General features: G+C 37.4%; 2 protein-coding genes across 3 annotated transcripts in view; both read right to left on the minus strand.

The window, feature by feature from the left end:
• Positions 1–1,098: 1,098 nt before the first annotated feature.
• LOC112141969 lies at positions 1,099–4,444 on the minus strand. Its single transcript, XM_024265190.2, has 5 exons — positions 4,180–4,444; positions 3,311–3,569; positions 2,819–2,852; positions 1,877–2,048; positions 1,099–1,787 (listed from the first exon to the last, which is right to left on the minus strand). The coding sequence occupies exons 1-5, from the start codon at positions 4,280–4,282 to the stop codon at positions 1,447–1,449; spliced, it is 909 nt and encodes a 302-aa protein (XP_024120958.1). The 5' UTR covers positions 4,283–4,444; the 3' UTR covers positions 1,099–1,446.
• Positions 4,445–4,579: 135 nt separating this feature from the next.
• The window catches only part of LOC112141892 (ryanodine receptor 1), a 50,437-nt gene continuing 27,319 nt past the window's right edge, over positions 4,580–27,697 (minus strand). The window contains exons 71-106 of one of the 2 annotated variants that reach the window (XM_024265124.2): positions 27,183–27,270; positions 27,006–27,098; positions 26,561–26,575; positions 24,190–24,360; positions 24,046–24,105; positions 23,831–23,965; positions 23,528–23,640; positions 22,681–22,777; positions 22,492–22,601; positions 22,333–22,384; positions 22,149–22,241; positions 18,393–18,492; positions 18,246–18,325; positions 18,091–18,167; positions 17,921–17,994; positions 15,142–15,222; positions 14,967–15,055; positions 13,833–13,961; positions 13,645–13,749; positions 10,547–10,628; positions 9,151–10,460; positions 8,602–8,684; positions 7,853–8,012; positions 7,670–7,756; positions 7,294–7,566; positions 7,094–7,224; positions 6,946–6,988; positions 6,738–6,871; positions 6,593–6,653; positions 6,375–6,521; positions 6,168–6,302; positions 5,938–6,094; positions 5,795–5,859; positions 5,563–5,663; positions 5,430–5,481; positions 4,580–5,293 (exon numbers count right to left, since the gene is read on the minus strand). In XM_024265124.2, coding sequence (XP_024120892.1) covers positions 5,198–5,293; positions 5,430–5,481; positions 5,563–5,663; positions 5,795–5,859; positions 5,938–6,094; positions 6,168–6,302; positions 6,375–6,521; positions 6,593–6,653; positions 6,738–6,871; positions 6,946–6,988; positions 7,094–7,224; positions 7,294–7,566; positions 7,670–7,756; positions 7,853–8,012; positions 8,602–8,684; positions 9,151–10,460; positions 10,547–10,628; positions 13,645–13,749; positions 13,833–13,961; positions 14,967–15,055; positions 15,142–15,222; positions 17,921–17,994; positions 18,091–18,167; positions 18,246–18,325; positions 18,393–18,492; positions 22,149–22,241; positions 22,333–22,384; positions 22,492–22,601; positions 22,681–22,777; positions 23,528–23,640; positions 23,831–23,965; positions 24,046–24,105; positions 24,190–24,360; positions 26,561–26,575; positions 27,006–27,098; positions 27,183–27,270 — 4,879 coding nt within the window. In that variant the 3' untranslated portion in view covers positions 4,580–5,197. Of the gene's footprint in view, positions 5,294–5,429; positions 5,482–5,562; positions 5,664–5,794; positions 5,860–5,937; positions 6,095–6,167; positions 6,303–6,374; positions 6,522–6,592; positions 6,654–6,737; positions 6,872–6,945; positions 6,989–7,093; positions 7,225–7,293; positions 7,567–7,669; positions 7,757–7,852; positions 8,013–8,601; positions 8,685–9,150; positions 10,461–10,546; positions 10,629–13,644; positions 13,750–13,832; positions 13,962–14,966; positions 15,056–15,141; positions 15,223–16,311; positions 16,330–17,920; positions 18,168–18,245; positions 18,326–18,392; positions 18,493–22,148; positions 22,242–22,332; positions 22,385–22,491; positions 22,602–22,680; positions 22,778–23,527; positions 23,641–23,830; positions 23,966–24,045; positions 24,106–24,189; positions 24,361–26,560; positions 26,576–27,005; positions 27,099–27,182; positions 27,271–27,697 lie in introns of both variants that reach the window. The other variant, XM_036215118.1, reaches the window with a different exon arrangement.

The raw sequence follows: 27,697 nt of genomic DNA on the forward strand, positions 1-27,697 counted from the left end.
TTCTACAAGTGTGTAGGTTGTTTCCTTAATTATGCAAATGTATTTTCTTTGTAAAAAGCTACTTGTTTATCTGGTTTACTTGTGTAACTGGATCATAACGAAACTTTTTGTGTTTCACAAATAAAAACTGTGACTTAATATCCAGATTTTAGTTTTATTTTAAGTGAAGCTTTTTCAATCTGATGTTAATAAATGATAATCTTTACACAGGATTATTAAAAAAACATCTTAAACCTACAGAAGGACAAATAGGAAAGGATCAAATAAATGATAATGATACGAATTATTAAAGAACTAGTCAATAAGAATCACTTAAATGAATTTATATCAATTTAGAAAGGCTATACATGCTTTTGAGTCAACATATAAAAATGAATTTAAAATTAGGCAAGCTAAAAAAATCAAATTCAGTTGTGTTACAAAAACATGAACAAAAGTGCAGCAGCTTTAAATATTTCAGCCACTGATTTTTATCGTTTTATTGCTTTGTTTAAAACATGAATGCATCACATGGATTGCACAAACAACACACCTTTAACTACATCAAAACAAACATCTTTTACAAAATGACAAAAGGTTGAATTGAACTGGAAAATGAACATTCACACAAAAGAATACAAGAAACAATGTTCAGCAAATGAATCGATTTGCACAATAAACCTTGTTTTCCTGCAGTATAGGAAGTGCTGCAGAATTTACTCCCAATCCCATTTCTGCAGCATCTCTCTATGTTTTCTACTTCTACGTTCTTTTGACATATCTGTTTTCTTCCAGATCACTGCATGTTCCAAAATGAGAACAAACAATGAAGAAAATGTAATCTCACTAGTTTTTGTGTACACAAAAGAGGCTTTTGTTTGTATGAAACATGGATTTACATGATGAAAACATGCTGTTGAGGAAGATGGAATTGAAACATTTAAATAAGCTTTGGGGTTTTGAACGCAGGGAGATTAATGCAGACGTTCAATCAGTTTTCATACAATATGTTTAATACTTCTTAAATATTATGCAATGCAGCACAAAATTTACAGTACACTGCATGACATGCACTTCCTGTGTTTAAGTTCTAAAGAACCTGCCCCTTTTATCTACTCATTCTGATGTCAGTTGGTGCAACACTGATTCTTTTTTTTTTTTTTTTCCGATAAGGTCCTTTATTAGTTTTATGAATTAAACCACGCTTTTGTGTACAGTAATGAAATTCATTGGTTTGCAGGGTTAATATCTTTGAAGCTGCAATCAAACATCAGGAAATAGAGAATAAAAAAGCAGAACTCATCAGTTATTATATTTGCAGATTTCTCTTACTTGTATTCTCATTAGTCACTTTACTCCTCAAGTCCAAGGTTTACATTTGATGCTTTTAAGCTGAGAACATGATGATCTGTATGAACAAACATTCAAGTTGTTCAAAGCTTTAAAGAGTGATAGCTAGACGAGTGATTAAAAAGTAAATCCACCACAATCAAAAGCATCAAAATCTGAGTCCGCCACTTCAAAGTCAAAGCTGTTGAAGTGAGGAGACTCCATCACAGGGCCTCCGAAGTGGTATGCTCCCGCTGCCCCCGAACCGGAGAAATCTGCGTTGAGAGGCATGTCAGCTTTCACCTCCAGATTAGTGGATGAGCACGCTCCGAGGTAACCCATGGCAGAGGAGGCAGCTGCTCCTCCCATCAGCAGGTAAATTGCCCTCATCGCCTGGGCGTTACTGCTGGTGCCGTGACGCAGACACCCCACAGACTGTGTGCGTCCCCGGCAGCTTTTCGCACTGGGAAAGTTCCTGCCTGTCGGGTTGGGCGATTTGAAAACAAACAATAAATCAGATCCATTTTGAATTTATATTAAAAAAAAGTTTCAAAGCTCTAAAATCCACCTTTGTTATGAGGAGAACTGGATGTGGGGCCTGGAGAGGAAGACTCTGTGTCACTGACTGGTGGGGTGGGTGGATCTTTCTCCAGGAGTTGCTCTGACACCAGATCGTGGAGAGCAATGGCCGGCGGTCGCTGCTGATGCCTCTTACACATACTGAGAGGTGATGACAGAGTCTGTTGAGAGGAGATATTGAGAATAAATACAATAGAAGAGAAAAGCTCAAACAAAAAATATAATTAGCAATAGTCTGTCTTGTTTTTGTAGTAGTCTGTCACGTGGAGGCAAATTGGTTGGTGCAACAATCTGCTCCAGATTTGTCCCCATTAAATGGATTACCAGATGAATTCAGCGAGTCTTAACATGTCATCTGGCAAAAAAATGTGTTTTCCCATTTTTTTGGATCCCAAAAACAGTAATAAAATTTATCAAACTAATAAACTCAGTTCTATTTTTGTTTTTCTGTTAAAAAGGTAGAAAAGCTTCACAGTCTGATAATACATGTTTCCTCGCTTACATTCTTCCTTTACTGCTACATGAATTTTGGATTTCTGAGCCATTTAGCCATTTTAGAACTATATACTTTCCTAATCTGTGTTATTCTGAAGGAAAAAAACTGCTGTCATTGAATGTAATTTAACTTTTGTTCAGTTTGTGTGACTTGTATAATAAGTAAACTTCCAAATAAAACTGATTTTGAAAGAAAATCTGAACAATAAATCTGTATTAAATCAAAATTCAATTGCAAATCACATTAAAATGTAAACTTGTAAACCAAAGAAAAATTGACTGAATGTTTTGACATCTTAAATTCAGACTTTTAATTTATTGTTCATGTCTGGTAACAACATCCAGCTTCAATTTTTGCTTTAAATTTTTTTATCCGCAGTTATTTGTCATATTTTTTCATACTTTCAATACTAATAATAATTAAATAACAACATACCTGTTTCACCTTTTTCAGAACATTCAGCCACTGGCTAAAAGAAAAGAAAAAAAATCTATAATTGGTTCAAAACAATCAAGAATTGATGAATATATGCATTGAAGTGTGTGAAAATCAGATGAGTGAGAGTGTTACTACACTGAAAAAAGTGAAATGTTAGCTCAATTAACAAAAGTTCTATAATTTGTTTAATTTAAAATAGTAGCTTTTATTATATTAAATATTTGAGTTGAGTAAACCATCAACTCAAAATTGTGAAATGAAACAAATGACAGAACTTAACTTCTTTTAATGGATCCAACACTTCACACTTTCATTGTAGAGTGAAACAAGCAGAAATCACTTAAATATTACTTGTAAAATGTGTTTTTTTTTTTAGCACAGAGTTGCAATAATCTAAGGAAAAATAGTAAACACAACAAAATTAATATATTGGAATATTATGGTAGAAAATATTTGGATTAAAGTAACTAAATGGAACTACAATCTGACCAGCAGTCTGAAGGGGTTTCAGCCAGCAGCAACAGGTACTTATTCTGTGGAAGGATCAGGGCGAAGCAGCAGTCCCTGGATGCTCCTGAGGGTAATTTAGGCAAGTCCAGGATGTCCTTGCCCTGCACAATTGCCTCACAACTGCTTTGCAAATGAATCATTTGGTGAGGGAGAGATAACGCGTCGTGGCACAGAAGAAGTCTGCCCTCAGCTGTCAGGTGCAGAAACAGTTTTTTCCACTGTTTGAAAATGAATCCACCTGGAAGAGAAGAGAAGGGCAGAGCTGGTTTGAGTAATGGTGCTCAGAACATACTGACAGCATTAGGCGTAGTTATGGTGGTCGCAGGAGCAGCGTGAGCAATGTACATGCGGATTAAAGAATGAACAAAGTGTCATTTAATCATCCCGGAAGATTAGATTAGAGGCAGTCAGATGGTGGGAGGATCAAGAGGCTGCGATCAATCAGTGTTCACATAGAGTGGAATTTATCCAGCAACCTCTCACAAATGTATTTTCTTATTTCCTCCCTCAGCTCACATAAAAAATAATAAAGTAATAGAAATAACATTTTTATACTCGTGTTTTCTTTCACAAAACTGTAAATGTTAATTTTTATCATCAAAATACAAACCAATGATCGATAATCCCACATTTTATTAATTTTTTAAATATAATTGTATCTAAATATTTATCCAGATTATCCTTTTTTCAAAAAATGCGAAAAATAAAATGCTCACACACACAAAAATATAAGTATTTATTGGACCCTAACGTACAATTTCGATGAACAAATGCTGAGATTTTCACAACTTTTTTAGGTAAAGATATTTGCCAAAAAAAATTCCACTTTATCATACGTCCACACTCACCGTACATCCTGAGCGTGCCGCTGTGAATCCCAGAAATATTCATGTTTGTGCTGATGCAGGTTTGGACCCCGATGCTAGAGTGCTGGATGCTCACAGAGCACATGAGGCTCAATGTGAGTTCTAATGCCCATCCCTAATCCCTGGTCAGCTGGGATGCTCCAGAGCGGAGCATCAGCAGCTTGCTTTGAAAATAGGCTGTGATGTTCCAAACTGCAGCATGGAAATGACTTGGCAACAGCAATTTGTGTGGCTGTGTAAAGTTAATCCAGTTTTACATGCTCAACATTGAAGGCAGTTGGAAATTGCTTTACCTAGACGAGCTTTGACTTATATTTTTGCGGTAAAAGTACACTCACCATGCGGCAAACTGTCAAAAGCTTTTTAATCACCAAAAAAAAAAAAGAGTTTGACACGTCACTTTTATTAATCGTAAGAATATGTTCACAATTCAAGAGTTACATTTTTGAAGGATAACAATTTAAAATCAAACGAGGATTATATTAAATAAACCACACGTTTGGTACAACAATCAGAACACAAAGAAATCATTGTAAATTTAAACAAAATTTAAAAAAAGATACATAAAACTAACCTTTACTGTCTTCCGCAATACAGTGTAAAACGTCCACTATTATGCTGTTTTAGTATTTTTTTTATTTATATAGTAGAACCCTTTAAATTAACTGTCACATTCTCAAAAACACATTCCTAATATCTTTTGTAAAAGATTTATAATTTAAGTGCTGATATTTTACCTTTTTGTTCAAACATCAGATTTAATTAATCTGATCGTTGACTTAAAAACAAGCCCTTTCTGAGTTAGTTTTTCATACAGTCATCCTTAAAATGACCTGAATGAGATTTTATTTAATTGGAATCTCAGTTTAAAAATGATAGTTCCCAGCAAGCACATTGTGATCGATCATTTATGAAAATCCCTGAACATTTATTAGGAAAAATTAGGATTTTAGAGGGCTGTGATTCAGCAGTCATCGTTTGAGCCCTCATTGGGGAAAGCTTATGAAAGCTGATCTTCATACTGTTTCCTGAAACAATCTCCAGCAGGAAAGAAGTCCCAGCATCGTTCTTGGTACATCTTCCACACGTATGACTCCTGAAGCAGAATATTAAAAGAAAAATGTTAGAATGGATGGATAGAGTAAAAGAGGGATGGATAGAGTAAAGGAGGGAGGGAGGGAGGGATGTATAAAGGAGGAATGGATGGATGGATGGATAATCCACACACTGACCTGCCCAGTATGCTCTGTCTCATCTTTGTTGATCAAATACATCAAGAAAAACCTGAAAAACAGAAGAATAATGGTTTTCTCCCGCTTATCGATTTATTTTTTTTTACAAGCATGCACCTGAAGATCTACTCACAAGTAGTTAGCAAGGTTGTGTTCATCAAAAGTGTGGGTCTCAAAGCCATGTGGTGTTGTGTCAAAATAGTCACTTCCGATGCCACATATGAAGCACTTTGTCTGCACAGAAATCAGCAGTGAGAAAGACAGCATGTTATCTACCTCACTAATTTACTACTCAACCCTTTAACACCGGAGATGTTCCCTACAAAACCTAAACAACACACAGGGTGAGCAATGTCACATTTTACCTCCATATCCTCCTTAACCTGCTCCTGTTGGTCTCTGAGCTCACCAAAAGCATCAATGATCAAACCTGTAAGGAGTGCACAGCACAATTTAGGAAAATAACACCAACATTTGATTTGTGCCTTGAAAACACCACCATCCTTACCCTGAATAATGGCCAACAGGATGACAATGACGAAGAAGAAAAAAGTGATATCAAAGACCACTCGATAAAGCTCGTATTCGTCTCCAGCGGGATCCTCTATCTCATCACCGATGCCTCCACCAGCTCTCACGCCCACATACATGTGGAACAGATAACACTTGGAGAGAGAAAGATGAATGATTTAAACATTCTCTGGGAGAGGATGCAGATATGAGAACGCTTGTACATACGGTCATCATGTCGTCACATTTCATGTCGGGCTCATCCTCATCCTCGCTTTTGTTGTAAAACTTGCGGAAGAAATTGAAAGCAACCACAGTGTAAAGGTACACCACCACAGCCAGCAGCCCCACTGTCATCATGAGCTACAGACAGAAAGATGAAGAATCAATATACATAAACAGAAGATAGGGTGAGAAATGTCTGTCCCTGCTTGCCTGTTTGCCATTGTGAGTGACAGAAGACAAGATTGTACGAAGAGTCTTGACTCCCATGGCAATGTCCAGAAGGTGACAGGCAAAGAAGAAGTTGTTGTAATGGCCAAGCAGAGACATCACCAAGTACCAGCACAGATACAAGAAAGTCTGCAAAAACAATGTTTCAGTTTGGTAGAGTATAAAACATGTCCAGGATATCAGTTCAAGAAATTTCTTACGCCATCTGTAAATACAACCCCAAATTTCCAGATCTGGTACTTGATGTCAATGGAGATCACCCTAAAACATGGATTTTATTGAATGTATAGATTTCAGAAACAGTCCAGTGAACATCCTTATATTTGTTAACAAACTATACTGTACCATGCAAACACAGAGTTGTCTGGCTCCTCCTGTTTCTTTTCATGTTGTTGACTCACATCCAAGGAGGCTAAGTCAACACCGAGAAGCTCAGCGATTCTTTCTCGACCGTAAATATCTCCGTACTTGTCTAGAACCTGAACAAGGACAAACCAATGAAAAGTCTATACTCCGCCAGTTTCCTCACCATAGACGACTGAGCTTATCCTACCTTGCGTTTCACAAATTTGTCCCAGTAGTTGTTTGGAAATGAGCTACAAAGAAAAGAAGACACATTTACAATGACAACATGATTTTTTTCACGACCTTTTAAAATAGTATTCATTTGGAGACAGATTTCTGAATGTCTAGGTCCATACGGTGTATTGAGAACCAGTCGATCCCACTGGCCCTTAATGTCGTCATCCTCAGGTTGCTCAGTGATGTAAAGGCCGTCAAACTCTAGCTTTCTTGCAAGTTCTTTCTCCCTCTTGAAAATCACCAGTGGAATCTAAACAATCACAAACACAGTGTAGTGACTAGGCTTGAAAAGCAAATCACCACGATCCCTCTTTCATACCTTCAGACAGTTGTAGCCAATGATACAGATAAAGGAAATCACTGTGTGCAAGATAGCGAGGAAGGCCAGTGTTGGCTGCATGTATCCAGTGCTTTCTTCCAGGTAGTAATAAACTGGGACATCTTCTTCCTCTTCGTCTCCTCCTTCACTCATTCCCGATCCCTCAGCTTCTTCTCCAGAACCTTCAAACAAGCCTGATCCCCCAAACAGCCCGCTGCCTTCTGAGAATCCAGATCCTTCGAGTTCCTCCCCTTCTGGGGGAATTTCAGACACCTTCACAAACCAAAGATTGGACAGCTTCACCATGGAGTAAATTTTAACTACAAGATGTTTCTTTATGAAAAACATGTTAGTCAAAAGCAAGAAAAGTCCTTACTTTGTAGAACAGGAGAATAAAGTTCAGGGCAAAAGCAAGGAACAGAGCCAGAAAACGCAGGTTGTAGAAGTTTCTGGATAGATAGTTCTAGAGTGAAGAAATAATAGTGATAGGATGAATCAACAAGTTTTCCTTGAGAAGGGCAGAAAATTCTATGCAAATAAAAAATTGAAAATTTGTCACCATGAATTTGTTTCTCTGGGTTTCCAGCTCAGTCCAGATTTGAAATCCTACTTCCCGTTTCAGCTTCTTTTCTTTTTTTGCTGCTGATTTTGGTGTTTTTTTTGGCTCCTCCATTTCACTGCTCGGGGACTCTTTCTCTGGTTTCTCTCCAGTTTCAACACTAAATAAAACAAACACCACAAAACAGTAGATCTGTGCACAAGTCAGGATGAAAACAGATCTTTTTGCAACAAATTATTTAGTCACATGGTAGCTGGAGCTAACCCAGCTACAACTGGGTGAAGGTGGGATACACCATGACGAGGTACCACATGCATGACAAGAACATGCAAACTCCACACAGAAGGTTCCGGCTGGGATTTGAACCAGGACTTTCTTGCAGTGAGGCCAGAGCGCCAAACTCTATGCCACTATGCAGACTTGCTTTCTAATACACTCATATACACTAGGTAGATAAAAATCTTTGGTAAATTACCAAAACCTATAGAAAGTATACCCTCATACTACAAAAATAATGTAATGGTGCATTCTTAAACAATGCATATCAACCTGCTTTGAATCAACCAGGAGGACTCATTTGGTCCAGCGTCCCCGTGGTTACTGCTAGTCATCAGAAGTATTTTTGGCTAGATGATATATTAAAATTAAGATTCCAGCTGTGCAATAATATCTTACAAAGAAAGGTAGGGAATAGTGAATTAATTTATTTAAAAGACTTGATAATAAAAGATATGGAGCTCAAAACATACTCAGCCTTTTCAGGTTCTGGTGGAACTTCTTCTGGGGGCGGTGGTTCTGCTGGTTTTTGGGTCGCATCAGTTTCTTCTGGTCCCTGTTGCAAAACCAAAAGTTTTCACATTGAGTTGGTTTTCTAAAATATTGACAAATATTCACTTTTAACTCAGATTGAAAGCCCTGAATTGCATAAAAAGCATGAAATCGTGCGACATCCATCCATCCATTTTCTTAAGCTGCTTAATCACTTTCGGGGTCACGGGGTTGCCAGATTCTAACCTGAGCCTACTGTTGGGCAAAGTTGGGATACACCCTGGACAAGACACCAGTCTGTCACAGGGCCTCACAATCAAATACCCATTCACACCCACAGTTGCACCTTGGGACAAATTAGAGTCACCAATCAATCTATGAAGCAATGTTTTTGGACGGTGGGGGGAAGCCGGAATACCCGGAGAAAACCCATGCATAAGCGTGTCCCAATAGTTGTGTACATGCAAACTCCACACAAAAAGGTTCAAGTTGGGATCATGCAACGCTAACGCACAAAATTCCAAACTCACCATTTTCCTTTTAGTTATGGGAGTCCCCTCTGGAGTCGGAGGCTCAACTGGAGTTTCTACCCCCATATCTCCAAGCCCACCCGGAGCATCCATACCCGGCATCCTTCCACCTTCGTTTTCTTGAGTATCCTCCTCTTCCTCTTCGCCACTCCCCGGTTCACCGGGGTCGCTTACCCCTCCGGTGTCTTGTTCTTCACCTGTTCTGAGCTCTCCTGGTCCATCCCCATGTACATCGTCCTGGGTGGGGTCCGGCATGCTTGCTAGAATCTCAGTGACCGTGATATTTTTAGCTCCTTCGACCAGTCCGCCCCCAAACAGAGCTTGCCAAATGATCATGAAGAAGCCTTTGCATACATTGTAAATAAAGTGCAGAATACTCATCAGGATGGTCCAGAAAAAAATGGAAACAGCCACAATGATCTCTTTGAAAGTCATCTTTCTTATTCTCCTGTACTGCCTGCGAAGGTTACGGAAGGTGAAAATGCTGAGAAAGCTCAACATGCTGTTAATAAAATCAACAAAGGCAGAGGAGGATTCAGGCTGCCCCTCTTCACCGTTGCTGTCCTCTTCACCTCCTCCACCTGGTCCTCCCTCACCTCCACCCTCATCTCCTTCATCATCCTCTTCCCCCTTGCCCTCCTCCTCTTGTTCGGAAATTTGAGAGGCAATGTTCATCTCAAAGATGGTGTCCTCACAGAAATTAACAAACATCTCCATCTTCTCTGACTCACCACCCTCGTTGACGACGTCAAATATGAACTGCCGTTTGGACTCCCTCACTTGAGGCATTTCCCACTGCCTACGGTTAACTTCACTAATCTCAAAATAGATGCGTTCGATCTTTCTGCTGGCGCCCATTATCTCAATTCGGCCAAGGAAAGGGCGGAAATAGTTGAGCACACTTTCTGCTTGTCCCAGAAAGTTCTGCAGCCTGGTGTCATGAGGCACATGCTCAGACAGGTTGGTGAGCAGCACTGCAATGTTGAAGCCAATGTCCTTTGCCGGCTCTTGGAAACGACTGGCAAACTCCTCATAATTGATCATGTCATTCTCATCTGCTTCCGAGCACGATAAGAGAAACTGGATCTCTGAGGGGGAGTATTGTTTCTGGCTGTCCATGGCCTTTTGGAAGTCCTTCTTGGAGATCAAACCACGAGGGTCTGTGACGTAGTCACGGAAAGCATCAGAAGCTACAATGTCCTTCAGCTTCAAGAACATGTCAAAGAACTTGAGAATCATTTCGACGTTGCTGGAGGACTCCACTAACATGTCCACCATCTGCCGTGCGATTGTACCATTTACAATATTCCCTAAAGAAATACAAAGTAATATTTGAAAAATGTAAAGACCCAAAAGTGGACTTACTGTATAATGAATCTTAAGTGTAGTTTTTTACCCTCCAACAGTGACAATAACATAACAACCATGTCTTTCTGGAGGTCAAGAAGTTCCTTCAACAAGCCAATTTGACTGGAGTCCTGGTAACAAAAAGACATTTACTTAAAAAATCACAGACTTGTTTATGCTACCTTTATATCAGTACTTAATTGGGGTGATAAGTTTTTTTTCTTTTTTTTTTTATTATTATTATTAACATTATTTTCTCATGGAGCCCTAAAGTTTATTCCAGATTCTAAGTTATAATTGCATTTTTCATAAAAAAAACAATGAAAAGTCATAGAAAAACAGGTTATTTCCATTATTTTAATGATTGTTTAAAGACAAACTTCAATGAAAATTGTGTGTTTGATGTTTTTAACGTGTTTTGTAGCATTTTTCCCCTCATGGAGAATAGATTTAAAATTATGTAATGTCAAAATTGCATTACCGACAATTGCTTTGTTCAAAACATGGTGAATCAGGAAAAGATGAAAAAATGCAGTTGGAAAAAGTTCTCAGCAATGACGAAGAAACTGCAATGGACCAAAGACTCACTGCTCCGCTCCATTTTAATACGTCCACTTGCAGACAAAGATCTGTTAACATCACTCGATTCCTCGTCTTAATCAGCTTACTTTGCTCTACACCGGTATTTCCACCTCCAAATCAGAGGCCAATTTATTATAAACTACTGCTGCTTTGCAGAAATTATGCTTTAGAAATCTACAAGTTTTTTCTTTTGTTTGTTTGTTTTGGGGTTTTTTTGCCTAAAAACAGCATAATCATAACTAAAAGACCACTGACAACACTTTTGCAATAGATCACAAAATGATTGGAGTGGGACTTTAAAATGACCCAAAATATATTTTATCACACAAAAAAGTTCAAGTTTTTTTTAAACAAAAATGAAAAATCACTTTCTATTCTAGTCACCTGCTGATTCAGCAAAACAATGCGAGTTCTTCCTGAAAACACTGTTGGATTAAAACCCCGGTGCTGCCCGTAGAGCCGGCAGTTGCATAACAAGGCAAAAGCTTTTTATTTGAGGAGAACATTAGTTTATTGCGAGTGTGGAACAGAAGCTGGTGGGGGGCGAGGTTTATGTCCCAGTAAGTGATTGGTGGGGGGGGGGATTTCAGAGAAAAAATGCCATATAGAGTATATGAACAGTATATTGATGAGGTACAAAGGCTGCTCACAACTGATACCGCGATGTAAAATGTAATTGTTGATCAATGTTAAAAACTACACACAAGTGTTCCTATTTTTCCAAGTGAATGTTGTATGTGATAAAACTTCAGTTTTATCTTAATTATTGACTTTATTGCAAGAGTGTTTATGATAAACAGAAGTGATGTCTTTGCTGCTTTTGGTGTAAATTCTAGAATCTCTACATATGAGGTCCTGAGAAAAAAGTGATACAAATGCTGGTTTTTGAAGATTAGAAGCAGTGCACTTTTATAATTATTACTTTATACTTCTACACAATAAATTAGATATTGCAATGCCAAACATATAATATAAAAAGACTTGTACTCCAGAGCATATTTTCCTTTGTTAACAATTGACTTCTTTTGTTGTTATTATATTTTGAATGTTTCTAATGTGTGATTTCCCTCTTAATTATTCATAAAAAAATAATTTAAGAAACTTTTTTTCTGTATTGCTTACATGTATATGAAATTGTTGATTTTCTTAATAATAATTACCAAACGTAATTGCTTTTTTAAACTAAAATTAACAGACTGTTTATTCAAATTCCTCCATAATTTCAATTTGATTTGTATATCACTCATTAAACTTATAAGATCTGATTATTTCTAGAGTAGAGTACAGTTGTATCAGCTGCAAAAGAATGAATGTCATCAACTTAAATATGTTAAATATTCAATTTTTATATCATTGAATTATTTAGAACCCAATACTGACCCCTGAGGGACCTCTAAAAACTGTTGTCTCTCTGTTAGATCATTTTTAATCCAATTCAAAGATTTTATATGGTATGATAAGATGCTTCTTCTGGCCTTAGATTTAAATAATATGAGCTTTTGGAGGTTAAACACTAAAAGCAATCGTTTACTTTCAAAAACTTCCAAAATTCAATGTTTTAATGATTCTGAAGAACATTTAAAATCAATCTCTGCTTTCCATTGATTAATTTCCAGTAGTGTATTTAGTCATTATTTTTGTTCGTTTAGCTCATTTCAGTGATCCCCTAGTTACTATCATTCAGAGAGGGGGTTGTGCAGTTTTACACATTTACGGAGGTTTGTGTTTAGGGTTAATGTCTTCCTGAACCTTGAAGCCTTTTCTGCATGAATGCTGGAAGTTCTGCTAATCTGCAAAGCCAGAATCTGGACATGGTAATACTATTGTACCCCTGTCAGAGCGGAAGTTAAAGGGGGGAATTTGTGGCTTAAGCCAAGCTTTTTAGGGCACACGGTATTGGAGAACCTCCCTCGTGTCAATACAACTCCTCTCAAATGGAGCCAAAGCTGAACCAAACGCTACACATCTAAAAGTATTCCTTGTCAGGAAGATTCCAGCATCAAGGTCCATTTTTGTTTGCTTGATTTTTAAGGTTCTCATGTCTTTTAAACACTTTTGACATAATCTTCCAGTTGGACTCAATTAAAAACAGCAGAACTTCAATAGATCCGCCAGTGTACTGATTAACTCTACTACTGGGTCGATAGCTGCAACATTAATTACTCCAGTCCCAAGCTAGTCAATAACATTGAACTGAATTCCACAGGCTAATGACTATAGTGGGATATTAGAAAGCTGCTGTCAGTTTGTGCCTTCATGAAAAATACCAGTTTCTATAAAATGTAGAAAATGTTACTTTTCTGGATTGAGAAACATCTATGGAAATGAAGTCGGCTACATTTATACTTAGTAACAAGTCACAAAATGATAGACACAGAAGTGTAACTTGGGAATAAGGATTTATCTGGAAAGCACTTAACTCCAAAGAGCATTAAAGAGATTTTTTTTCTTATTTTTTTTTTACTCTAATCTCCATAACACGCCAAACGACAAGTCAAAGCCTCAGAATCTGAAGCAACAAAAACACTGATTCCAATGATTTGAGTAAATTCATTGTGTTTCTACCTGAGCCAGCTTCATCATCATGTGCGCAAAGACGTGAAGGAAGCCGACGATAGCGTCCCACAGTCTGCTGTGGGCCAGGGATTGCTGGTTGCCAGTGCATGGACCCTGAGGAAAGAACATCAATGTAAAACCCTAAACTTACCAAACAAAAATTAAATGAAAAGTAAATAAAATTGCTATTATTTTACCTGTATATATTCAGTTAAACTGTTGAAAATCTGCTTTGCCACGGTCATAGCTTTGGAGAAATTCTTTTTGCCCGGATCATCGATGATATCTTTACCAGAGTAATACCAGTAAAAATCACTGATAGATTCCTTAGTTAGAGAGACATATAAAAATAGATATATGTTAAAAATTCTTCTTTTTTATGAATATTAGCAGTAAATCAACAGATTTGGATTTTAAAAGACAAATAAGTTTTAAAAAATTTACAGTTTTTGAATTCCTAACTTTATCCGCAGAAGCTTATATGTTTTTAATTACTTTTCCCTCATCCTAAATTTGAGTTTCTGGTTTGGGGAGAAATGGAGAGAAACTACAATTTATGCAGCTGACAAAAATAATTACAAATTGCTACTTGAAGTGGAAAAAAAAATTATTTTTGATCCCTCAAGTGTGCATTTTTCATTATAATTTTAGTAGTTACAGTGTTTGTACTTATGTATTACACTTTTTTGTTTTTTTTTTTTTTTTTGCAATCCTTCTCAATGGACACTCTTCTGCATTAAGATAAATATCAACTATTTTAATTTGACAAAGCCGACCACATAACAAGTTTTTCCTGCATTCTACTGACGAGTTAAAAACATTACTTGATCCGACCCACCAAACCTGGAATAAATTACATTGATAATCCTTGAGAATGTTTAATTTTTCTTTTCAATTCTTGTAGAATGGTGGACTACAAATACACCGACCTTAGGAGCAATAACTTATTCTGGATTCATGCGGTGATGGATGTTCGTGTGTGTTTTCCGAGTTGGACGGTCATTTTTCCAATCATTCCAAGACCACATGAATGCAGCATTTCTCTAAATTCGTGCTTTTCATCGAGGAACATTAATCCATTTGAGCAATTGGCAATAAAATGAGAACAATAGTCATAGTTTTCAAATAAAAACTCCAAAATGTGCCGTTTTCAAAAACATCTAAAATAATTTTTATTACTTTTTCTTTCTCTTATCAGTTGGGTTACACTCCACATCTGTTCCTGGTTAAAATTTGCAACCCTTTGTGGGCCACGAGTCAAAACGATTTTCCACTCCTGCCCCTATAGGCTCTTTTTTTCGATCATTTTCGTGAATTTACAGAGTGTGCACCTGGAGTCGTAGAAGGTAATCTACAGTGCAAATGATGACATTGATGGTGGTCGTGCTTCCTGTTTGTGTCCGTAAGTAGTTCTGAAAATCTGCAACAAACAGAACACGGGACATTTGTTGCGTGTCTTACGGCTATGAATTCAGTCATTTCTAAGGAAAGTTCAGGGATTTTCACCGTTATTGTGGCCTTCACAGAGCAGCTGCAAGAAACGGAAGAGGTCACAGGTGAACTCATCATCTGCCATGACTTTTTCATCTAAAAAAAAAAAAAAAAGTCCAGCATAATATTAGTGCAACATTAAGCCCAACGTCTGCCACATTAAGCATTGAAACATGTCTTATGGAAAGCTTAGCAGGGAAAAGTCAAGGTGAGGATCATAAATACAACACATTTTTCAATTTACTGTCATTTCTTAATAGATTTAGTAACAAATACCACCTTTTTACTCCCAATGTGTTGCTCAAACATAATAAGTTAATTAATAAATCAGCTCTAAATTACAAAAAATTAACTTAGTAATACAATAAATGTGGTTGAAGAATAGTTTGACAGTCAGGTTCTAAAACACAAGTAAGAGAAGCCATGACAGCATGCATGTGTGAACAGGCGGACATTGATAACTGCTGCGCAGACACACTGAAAACTGACAAAAAAGGCATTGCAACAAAAACAAACACACATAAAGAGAAGGATATGCTATATTCAGGGGTGGACTGATCACATGGAAATTACAAGAATTATGGAGATAAAGACTATATTATCGAATAAGCAACTGAAGTTAAAATTACTCTTTGATTTCCAGACTGAACAGATACTCCTTGAAAATAATCCTGAGATTACAGAATGTTACTACTTTTAATTTAGTCTCAAAAATTGTGCTCTAAACATAAATGCTTCAGAGTTTTGTCCTTTAGAATGATTGTTTACCACTGAATACACACAGAAACTGGTAAGGCAGCACATTTCCTGTTAAATGGGAGAGATTGGGTCATTGTCCACCAAAAATGCTGAATGGAATCCACTGTGTGATAAAGTCAAGACACAAATTTAATTTTAGATCATTACAGGAAGGCAAACTGAAAAATAGTTCAGCATAAGTAACAGAAAATACTCCATTTTACCAAGAACCAAAATCTAAAATATGCCGAACTTTATCACAGATTCCATTCTTTGCATTTTTTCTAAATGAGAAGTGCACACAAGCTACATGAATGTGACCGATGGACAAAGACTTCCAGTCTTCTCGTGTACAATCCAAATGTTAGAATAAAGTAGTGATGAAGCCAGAGGGACAGAGGACAGATAGAGGAATGAGAGAGGCTGATGGAGAGAAACATGATTTACCCCGATCTAGGTTCAAGTCTGAGGACCATAAATGGAGGGACAAGGGGAGAGGTGGCAGTGATCGTGGGGAAAGGAGAGAGGATCAGTGTGGTGACAACAGTTGAGGACTAAGAGATGAGGAGGGGAGATTAACAACATTCCATGACAAATTCATTCAAGTAGAACTTTAAATGAACCTACAGAATTAGATGGTGTTTGGTGAAGTCCAATAAGTCAAACTACTCAACATACAAAGTGAAAAAAACCTGAACTAATATAAGTTACGTCAAAAGTACAAAAAATGGGTTTCTTTAACACTTTTTCAGGCGTTAATGATACTTTATGTTAGAAATCTAATCATTCAAAGATGAAAAAATGTAACTATAACCATGGATGGTCAGCATATACAGCGGAACATTCATGAAAATTTACAAAAAAATCGTATTTATACATCTTTAAAATACAACACCATTTTGCACCAACTTATTTAAAAAAAAAAAAAAAAAAAAAAAAACACCATTATGTGCTCTCAATTACTAGTTTTAACTCTGAGTAGTGAAGCCGACTTTCAGGGTTTGGCATCAGCCGGTGTAAAGTTTTCATTCAAAACTTCACATGAAGGTTTCATACTAACATAATAAGAAATGTGACACTTAGTTGTGATATCCCTTAAAATAAATCCTTGAAGCAATATATACTTAAGTGGAGGTCTTCCTGTTTTTTTAAACACATTTTTTCACATTGTTTTGACATTTTCCTTTTGGATTCATACGTTTTTTACACAATTGATCTGCAACTGTTTGATCTAAATTTGTTTGCTTTTTGTCATAACAAAATGACATTTACTTCTCAAAATTGAGTTTTTTGTACAGTTTTCGCTTAATTGTGGAATTATTGTGTAATATATTGCAAACAGCAAACCATCTGTGAAAAACATGATTCTGGGGCTTTAAAAAATTAATATCAAATTTGCCTAAAAAAAACAGTCAAAGGTAGAATTATTTAAAAAAATGTAAATTTGTTTACAAAAAAACAGATTTTACAGGATAACTTCAAAACAATCAAAATGTTATTTTTGTACAGTTTCAGGTTCATTGTGGAATTATTGTGTAATATAATGAAAACCATCTGGGAAAAAAAGAATTTGGGGTTTTACTAAAAAGATGGATATCAAATGTTTCCACAAAAACTGTAAAAAAGGTAAAAATAATGTTGCATCCCATTATTTTACAGAAAATTACCAAATAAAAGAAAAAATAAATTCAAGAAAATATAAGTTTTTTTCCCCAATTTTTTTTTTTTTTTTTTAGAATTTTAGTTCTTAAAATGTCATATACTTATGCTTTGTATTTTTTTCGTTAAATGTTTGAAATAAATCTAAATCTAAATCTAAATATGGCTTTTCCTTTCTCCAGTTAGTCTAGCTAGCCTTTGGACTGACATGACATTTCACCGTAGCTTAAAGCTACAGAGAAATTTGAACATTTGTCTTTCAAATTTGTCAAAAATGTTCAAATTTTAAGCACATGGTTCCGCCTTTTGGCCATTTGCGTTGCTGCAGTGCAGTGAAATCCTTCAACTCAATAATGTGTGGGAGAAAAAGAAGACCGTTATGAGGGACCAGACTTACTAGTTCCTTCTTCAGAAACCATCCCGAGCCCCTCAGCTTTATTCTGCCTTTCAAAGGCATTAAGATCCAGGACGCTGTTCGAGAAACAAATGCAGTTATAGCAGTTTTTTAATGTTTTTTTTTTTTTTACAAAAAAAATGTAAAGTCCAAGTATTTGTGTCAAAACTGACCAGCAAGTCTGCATCAAAGCCTGTATACTCAGAAAGAAACCCACATCCTTTTTGTCCTTCAAATATTCCAACATTTTCTGATAATAAAAAGATAATATTCAATTTATTTAAGGGTAATTTCACAGGGAAAATAAAGGAAATCCAGGAATACTTACACGCTGAACCTCACTATTCCCACCGTTAAGAATGGAAATACCCAGCTTGAGCGTCGTAGAAACCATCGGACCCGTTTCACCTGCATGGTACATGAAACCATAAACCTGCTGAACATTTTACTGACCTCTGAGAAAAAGCAGGACTACCTTTGCAGGCGCTGATCATTTGCAGCACCATCTCTGCAGCTCCACGGTTATGCAGCCTGGACTGCTGGTACAGGAGCCTCTGCTTTTCCATTTCCTTCTCCTGTTTTTCACATGGACAGCATCAGTTTTTGGTCTTGTTGTATTTGTGAAAGAATTTAAATTCATTTAAATCCCTAACCTATTTATTTAAACCCTATGTTTTACATAAAAAAAATGTCAAAAAAAAGTAATGGAAAGTAATAGAATGTCATGCACTTACCGTATGTTTTACATGGAATATTCAGACAAAAAATGCTTTTATTTTGACATTAAATGTTTCAATTCAAAAAATTTCTGTTCAGCATGCATTTTAAATCCAGGATAAAGAGTAAAATTCAAAAATCTATCTGATTATTGTACAATTTCACCTCACTCCCATTAGTCTCGGAGTTATAACACTACGTCTTCACGTTTGCTGTCTGGAGCAAGCGTTGGACTACAGGAAACAGCCTCCATGGCTTTGAGTTTTGGCTTCCAAAGTGTCTTAACTGCAGCAGAACTGCAACTAAGACAGTTTGGGGAAAAAAAAAAAAAAACATTTTAAAAATAGAAATATTTCAAACAATTTTTCATAAAAGTCTGCAATATTTATCCCAGACTTTTTAGATTTCATAGATAAAAAATAATTTATGAATTTGGTAGATCTTGTTTTATTCAGAAACAAATAGGGTAGAATCATCCCAAATAATGAAAAGCATAAACAAACATATCCTCCCCACCTCCCTCCCCACACCCACCCTTTCTCCCTCCCTCCCGCTCTGCTTTGCCGTGCTCTACCCACTATGTGTGGTGCAACCGTACCTTAATCTGCCGCTGCTGTAACTTCAACATGTAAGATGATCATGAATTGAGCATGTGTGCGACTATAGGTTTTGGTGTTGCACCCTCGGCCCTGGCTTTCACTGTAGTCTCTCGGTTTGCTATGTGAGTGGGGAGGGGGGATAACATTGATCAGCATTCAGTTAATACAGACTGGAGGCGATGGAGGTGACAGAAATGACATGCGGTCGACAAAGACGAAAGACAGAAGCCACGGTGGAAAGTGTTTGGATATAAATAGATCATGAAACATTTCGACAGAATTCTGCCTTTACAAATAAATTAAGAGTACTTTGCAGACGTTTGATTTGACAACATGGTGGTGATTTGTATTGACATCTCTAATACAGCATTAAAAATTAACCACATACAGTGGAGCAAAAAAGCTTTACATTCAAGGTGACGTTAAAATAAGTCCTGGATTTAACTGTATGTTGCACATTCATCTTGAAGGGGTTGTTTGTGTAAATGAAAAAAAAGATATTTTGTACAGATTTACTCTGCATATCAAACATTAAATCCTAACCTAAAATTTCTCTCAGAATATATATTTTAACATTATCACAACTGTTGACAATCTAAATAAAAATTAGCCTAACCCTAACCCTAATTAAACTTCTTAGCATATTTAAAAGCTTCTATTTAAAATGCTTTCCACTGTTTGGAAGTAAATAAGGAACCACAACAACGAACAGAAAGAAGTAAAGCAAAACTCTACAAGCAACTTAACCAGATTGGTGCACTTTGTAAAAGTTGGTTAACCCTAAAATAGATTTTCAAGAGTTGCTGCTTGTACCTCCTGTTTGTGTTTGGTAGTTATGGCAGTTGTCGATGCAAACAAGATGTGCACATTGTTTTGCTGCACAATAAAATGCTATAATGCATCACAATGGTTGAAACGACAAAACAGAAAGCCAGGAAATTAAGAAATGTGCATGCATGCATCAAAGAGGGCTACACCTCTGCTAGGAGCTGTCAATTCTCTGTATTTGTATTACCTCACTTTAGAAAAAGAGCATAAAGCAGCTGTAATGTTAACTTTTGACACAAAGATTGCCTCAGCTGGAACATGGAAAGCACCAGGATTTAAGCAGGATGTTAAGCCTCCTCTGCTGTATCTGCAGCAGAGACGAATATACACAGATGCAGCATGCTGCACTGAATCATATTCTAGACAGTATTTAGAAATAAAGCAACTTTGAACCAAAGCTTAGCAGGTGCCAGAAATTGACAGCAACTGTTTTACCTAAAAAATGAACTTCTACACCACCAAAAACGCTCACGTGAACCTTAATCTAAAAACCTGCAGTGCATATATTTTAAATTTGTTTTTAGTCATTCTGAAAGGAAAAAAAACATAGATAAAAATGGACAAGATGTGCTCATTTTTTTAAATAACTAAATTTAAATGTAAAAAAGTGGCATGTACAGTTTTTGTTTGTGTGCCATTTATGCATATGTACAATTGAGTGGTGTATTTAAAAACTTGACATAAAAATATTCTTAACAGGCATAAAGAGGAGCAGCTAAGGATGGCACCTAAAGCACACTATAAATCAGGGGTGTCCAAAGTCAGGCCTCGAGGGCCGGTGTCCTACATGTTTTCTAACCAACCTGACACTGAAGCTCCTTATTGGCCAAACACATCCAGGTAATCAGCAGCAGATAAAGCAGGATTTCTGGAAAACCAGCTGGAGGCCGGCCCTCGAGGACTGACTTTGGACACTCCTGTTATAAATTCTTAAAACGTTCTCTACTTATGCTCCGCCTTTTTATGTAGAGTGGAACTAGATTAAAAAAGTCATCCATTTTTGTCTCGACAATTGAATTTTATGACACCATCCTGATTATTTGAACTGTTCATTTGGCTAAGATGATTACAGCTTTAAGAATAAATGTTAGTATCATAACTTCAAATTAATTGGATTTATCTTGACTCAATCCAGATTAACAATAAATAAACAGTAATCAATGCCTTAAAGACCCACTCCGATAAAAATTTGATTTCAATTGAATATGTGGTTGTGGCATTTTTCTGATGATGGAGCACATATATAAATATAAATAAGCTTAAGATTGGATTTCAGTCCAAAGAGTGTTTTTGTGATACAGGAAATACGTTGGACAACAAGGAGGGAAATGGGGGTGGGCGGGACCAACAATCCCGTCCACGACTAAGATGCAAATTACTAAAGAACTACTGCTGCTCTGTAGAAACTTATGTCCTTAAAAACAATTTTGATTTTGGCAAAAAACGGCAAAATCATAAATAAAAGACCACTAGAACTTTGATCGGTACTTTGAAGTTTTAGCCAATCCTTCTGCCTTTCTTGCGATTATGGGCGGGCTCATATAAGACCGGTGACAGGACAAGCGCACGTTTCCAAAAAGATTATGAAAAAAAGGGTAAAGAAAAAGCTTCAGGCCCTCTGCGGAGTCTCAGCCCATTTGTTGCTGTTCTGCTTCAAATTTGGCAAGAGGAAGGCATTTTTTTTAATACCAATATACCAAAATTGGCGCCGAAACAAAGAACTGCTTGGCACCGGAACCGATTAAAACCCAATCGGTGCCCGACCTTACAGCTGATCAGAGTGAGACTTTAAGGCCATTCAAAACTTGATCCACAACTGAAATCGTCAAAGTACTTTTAAGTCCTGTTTTCAAGATATTTTAGCATCTGGATTGGAGTTTTCAGTTTCCAAGCAGCAGAAACTGTTACTCAAAAAAGCACAACATACAGCAAACAAACAGGCGACAAGACAGAAGGAGGTGATGAGACAAAACACAGATGAGGAGAGATGTGGTTTGGTTGTAATGCTCTAATGATGAGGCCACTCAATGCGTCGAGAGCTACCGCTCCACTGTGTTCCTGGTCCCCAGCCCCTGGCCGCCCATTACCAGTTCTGACTGTCGCACCTCAAAGGACATCTCATCTTCAGAGTTTTCCATCATATCCTCTCCCCCTTCATCTTCGTCATCAATGTGGCAACTCTAAAAAAAAAAAAAAAAAACAGAAGCATAAACGCAATCAAGTAAACAGTTTAAAGTTAACCAACATTTGGAATCCGTCATGATGCCTCACCTTTGCCATAATATCTGCATATGCCATATAGAGGTGGTCTGTGTCAAGTTTACTAGAATAGAAACAAAAAAAAACATAATTAGTTATGAATTTTGCACAGCCATGCGGTTCCAGACCTCCAACTTTGACTTCTGCGCTACGGTGCTGTTTCAGCCTCACCTCTTTTCTGTTAGAGCCGTACGACTGAAGTGTAAAATCAGCTGATGAAGGGGATCTGGCTTTGTTTCCTTCTCCTCCTCCTCATCCCCTTCCTCTTGCTCCATTGCTTTCTGGAGTAAATGGGAAATTGACGGGTGAAAGACACCAAGAAAAAAACAAATAGAAGTGGCATGATTGCTCAAAACTCACAGATAAGTCATCTATCATCCTATCTTCAAATGAGAATCCCTCAGTGTGAAGCCAGTTGCGCTTGTATCCCTCCAGAAACATGTTGGAGGCTCTGTGCCTGCAAGGAGCAGAAGTGGACGATTTTAATTTGAAGTATTAATTCATGCATTCAACATTCCCCTGTGACTTGGTGGATTGACTGCACCAAGTCTGTGCTGGAGCCCCAACAGCCTTCTGTAAATACCAATCGCCATTAATGATCAGAACAAATGTAAGTTTTTGCTGGTTTTTTTACACATGTCACTATTGTGATGAAAAATAAATCACAGGGCCTTACACAGACCCCTGTGAACACCACAACATGTTTTCAAACATCATCAGTTAAACCAATCCTACAAAATGTCTCCATTTGGCAAAACGTTTTCATCCTTCTTTGAGTAAACCTATATTTCTGCATATCTCTGATCATTTTCAGCGGCACCAGCCCAGCCAGCAAGACCAAGTGGGCCCCATATGGTTTAAAAGTCGGCAGTGGGTCCCAATTGGGTTTGTCCGCATTGGTTGTGGTGCCCACTGACCGACAGCCTGGGTGTCGACCCTGGGCAGCTGCCCTTTCTAGCATAGCTATTCAGGCGGCTGAAGCCAATGTGAGCACGGAAACTGCGGACAAACCCACATCTTCTGCCCATTTTTAAACCATAAGGGGCCCACTTGGCCTTGCTGGCTGGAAAAAGTTAGAACAGCCATGAAGGTGGAGAACCAATATAACTTCAACCTATTCCTCATCCTGGACAAGCCCCCAAATTGAAACACAACCTAGTTTATCTAAACAGTATTTGCTGCATCAGACCTGGAAACATTTTATCACCTTGCAATGTTGTACAGCGGGGTCATCCTAAAGCAGGCGACCACGGCTCTGCGTCTCTGCTTGGACAGAAGCTTGTGCCACACCATCTTCTTGGACTTAAAAGGATGCTCCGTCTGACAAATCGAGATTATTTCTTCAGTAACTGTCAAGTCTTTGAAATAGTCATTTCTATTTTTGTTTCACATTTGACAGATCTACGTGGTAAATTTAAAGTAAGAGAAAATGAAAGGGCTATGACAAACAAAAAGAGTTAATAATAGATTGAATTGGGGTGGGTTATTTTTACCAAAATCAGAATCTCACCACTTCAAGGTGATAGAGTACAGCAGAAACTTCCTGCACTCTCTTCACAACCTTCATGGGAGCGTCAGCATCTTCAGCCTTTCCTGCCATCTCTTTGTAAAGAGCCATCTGCCAGCGCATAGACGGATTGTCGACCTTCCAACAACAAAAGGAGCTTCAGAAATCTTTAAGTCACAAACACCAGCCGATATGACAAGTAGGAAAACCTCAGATACCTTCCCCTGAAGATGCAGGTTGTTCTGCAAAAACTCCCTCACTTCCTCATCAGTGTCTCTCTGCAAAGAACATGTAAGCAATTAATGTTCTGAAGTGTTAAACACAAATTCACCATAAATCACATAAAAAGCATTCAAAACTACCAAAGAGTAGCGGATTTTAGCCAAGTTGATGAGCTCTTGGTCGGCGGGGGAGCACATGTTGAGGCCTATGGGAAGCATCTTTTTCAAGGCAGCAACAATGAGTGACGTCTGGACAGAGTAGCGATCGCCTCGTCTCTTTTTCTTTGTTCGTTCCGTATCTGAACCTCCACCCTGTGAACACAGATGACAAACAACAAGCATTCAAAGCATCCCATCAAATCCTGCAGCTGCAGCAACTCGGATTAGATAAATCCTTCATTGTGAAAGTAAGTTGTTTTGTGTTGTGTTGAAGGTTGAGTCTGATGTAGGGTTTCCCAGCACACATTATAAACAAGTCAGGGTAAAATAAGTGTATTGAAACTCATAAAAGTTGCATGATTACTGCAACTATTGTGTACTTAACTGACCTACTACCTAAGAAGTACTTCAAAACGAATAGCTCTGAATTCCCTGAAAAAGCATTTGTTTTCATCAATACTATAAGCTAAGGTCGTACAGTCGGGTATTAAATGTTAAAAATGCATTTTTTCCTCACCTTTATTTGTCCGTTATACACTAACTGCTATTGCTTCCCTCTGAGCTCAGAGTGATAAGTAAAGGCCACAATGAGGGCAAATAAAGGGGTTTAGCTGCTTTAGAGAAAGCAAAGCTGCAAGGAATGGGTTTATAAAAAGGCAAATTAGTAGTAGTTTAATAAAACCATGCAACATAAAGCATTTCATCCAGACTTCAATGTATTGATTTTTGAACAAAACAATTATCTAAAACGTTTTTTTTCCTTTGATAGTAAATAAAATGTATTATTAGATGAAGGTAAGGAGAAAAACTCTTGGTTAGACTCATTAGCTGCAAGCTGTCATATGTAAACACTCACCATAAAATAAAACAAGCAAAAACAAAACTGTCCTTCCCTCCCAAATTTTTTCTTCATTTCTATATGTGATTATTTATTATCATCTATGTTAGGTGGGCAGGTCAGATGGATTTATAAAAGAGAGATCTGGTGGATCACAGATTAAAGACCCACTTTAATGAAAATCATGTTTTGGTCTTGTTAACATGTTCTCGTAGCATTGTTCGCATGATGGAGGACATTTATAAAAAACTGTGTTTCTGAGTATTTTTTTAATCAAATTATTGTGAAGCAGGAGCAGACGACCAAAATGTCACCTTTGTTTTTGAAGTGAATGAGCTCCATGCTCCGCTTCGTTCTGATGCATCCACTGCAGACAAATAGATTCCTGTGTGTCTTTATTTTCCTCGTTCTAAATGTTATCTGCCTCAAAGTCGTACCGCTGGATAACTCCATTATTGCTTGCCATTTTTGATGCATAGCTAATAGGTTGGGTGTGTGAGGAGCTGTGTGTAAATAAAGTAATGATGGGAAACGAGGGCAGACTCACTCTGCGCCAATAGTCCCACCCACTAATGTTTAATGAACTTCTGCTGCTCTGCAGAAACTTTTTCTTAGAAAACGACAGTTTATTTATTTTTTTTTTTTTAGATTAAAATTTCACGTTTGATCATTGCTACAGGAATAATAACTGATTTAGGAGGTGATACTCTTAGAACTGTATGTGTGGATTGGGGTCTCTTTGTTAATCCCAGCTGCCAATCTATTAATAACAAATGCTGTCCTATGTGTGTTTGTGTTATGGGAGAAGTTTAGAGGGTGCAAAGCCATTTGGGGAATTTACGATTGCCAGTTAATATATAGGTTAGACTCGGGATACAAGATATCTGCTGAACTGAGATTAAAATGTCAAACTGTGTGTTAGTGTGGAGAGTTTTAAGAGCATAAACCATGATGTGTTCTGGGATTTTAAAAAGAAAAGGAAGAGCACAGAGAAGGCTAGTACCTCCTAGTGGAGAAAAGCTACATTACAAAACCTGCAGGCTAACACCCGCCTCCATGGACAGAAAAAAAAAAAGACAAAGTAAAAGACTGGTACATCTATGATTAAAGAAGGGCAAACGCAGTGACAGCATGATGGCACTGAGCTCTCACTGCCGTGTTGGGCTTCATGTAAAGCTCAGTGTCATGAGCCCAACTCTACAGCTGTGTACTTTCATCAAGCGCCTCCAGACTCCCCCCCTCACACACTGGCAGGACTGGGTGTGGCCTATACACCAGGCCTCCCCATTTGTCCATTGATGCTTTATGGTGTCAACACCCTATTGTTACATTTTACACAAGATTGTGTTTAGACGTGTTAGAAAATAATACAGGATTTCAAGCATCTCTGTATAGGATTAATGAGTACATATATTGGATCAGATGTGCCAGTGTGCTGGGGGGGTTGATGAAAAGTTCCCCCAAAGTGAGGTGCCATGCGATCAGCACAGCGGTCGTGCAGAAACAAAGTCTAACCTCTGTGTCCCCGCCCTGGAAACCCAGCAGCAACCCAACAGAAGAAGACAGTGGACAGTCAGAGAGAGAATATTGTTAAACAAAAACTGATTTTCTTTTTCAAAAACTGGAATTCAAATCAAACCGCAGACAGTCACAACAATTTATACCAGTTAAACCAAAGCCAACGAACAGGATGTCCAAAAGATTATATTCAAAAGAACAAGAGGCCAAATTTTCAAAGGCAGTTGAGTCCTATTTTAGCAAATACTGATAAAAACACATTTTTTGTTATTTTAAAATCTATAGTTATAGATAAACAATTGGGAATAATAAAAAACAAGGATTTGTAATATAAAATTACATTTTAAAAAATGAAGAATTTCTGGGATATAAGTTTGTCCCGAAGACCCAAAGATGGTGATCAGATTGAGTCACAAGTGTTCGTCCCGTCTCCGCGTCTTACCTTGCTCATTTTGCTCTTGCTGTCAGCAGTGAGGAATGACATGTTATTGATTTCATTCATCACTACAAAGTTCTGCTCCTCCCGCTTGAAGTTCTATCAAGTACAAATTAAGAAGTGTTTGAAAAAAAATAGAACTCCTGTCCTCAATTGCCTTTAAAAGTCAAAGGTCAAGCTCACATGAGACTTGGACCAGAATATGAAGACCTCTCCGACCATTCTGAAGAGTTCTTCTGCATCTGGATCAGGGCATGTCAGCCACCTCGCCCTGTAGAAGAGAAAAGTACTCACTTACTACCTTGACGTAACAAAATTTTTGGTTGAAGACATTTGAAATGATATTGTCTCTTAATTTTACTTGACTGGAAATTTAATGCAAGTTGGATTGAGCTGCAAAGGCCATATATTTATATTTTTTTTCATATAAAGGGTCAAAAAGGGCTGTAGACAGCAATATTTAATTTAGAAAAAAAAAGAAATGTATGCGTCAGTATAAGAAGAACAGCATGTTTTCAATGCATTTTATTAATTTACATTATTCTATCAGTATTTCAGCATGTATTGGTGTCAGTCGTGCAGTCAGGGGAGGCAGGTGATTGACGATTGATTTATTGTTTGTAACCATAAAGTGTCAACAGTTAGATAATGCTAATGTTAAGGCAAATACAAAGTTATCCATTTCTATCATCAGTATA

The sequence above is a fragment of the Oryzias melastigma genome, linkage group LG14 (genome assembly GCF_002922805.2).
Source record: "Oryzias melastigma strain HK-1 linkage group LG14, ASM292280v2, whole genome shotgun sequence".
Taxonomy (NCBI): Eukaryota; Metazoa; Chordata; class Actinopteri; order Beloniformes; family Adrianichthyidae; genus Oryzias; species Oryzias melastigma.

What these genes read in the sequence shown, in the direction of transcription:
- LOC112141969 (XM_024265190.2), bottom strand. Translation starts at nt 4,282, where the DNA reads ATGTGCTCTGTGAGCATCCAGCACTCTAGCATCGGGGTCCAAACCTGC. An exon ending in GAAACCCCTTCAGACTGCTG is followed by an intron (nt 2,853 to 3,310) that starts GTCAGATTGTAG and finishes CTTTTCTTTTAG; the next exon opens with CCAGTGGCTGAATGTTCTGA. An exon ending in TTCTGAAAAAGGTGAAACAG is followed by an intron (nt 2,049 to 2,818) that starts GTATGTTGTTAT and finishes TCCTCTCAACAG; the next exon opens with ACTCTGTCATCACCTCTCAG.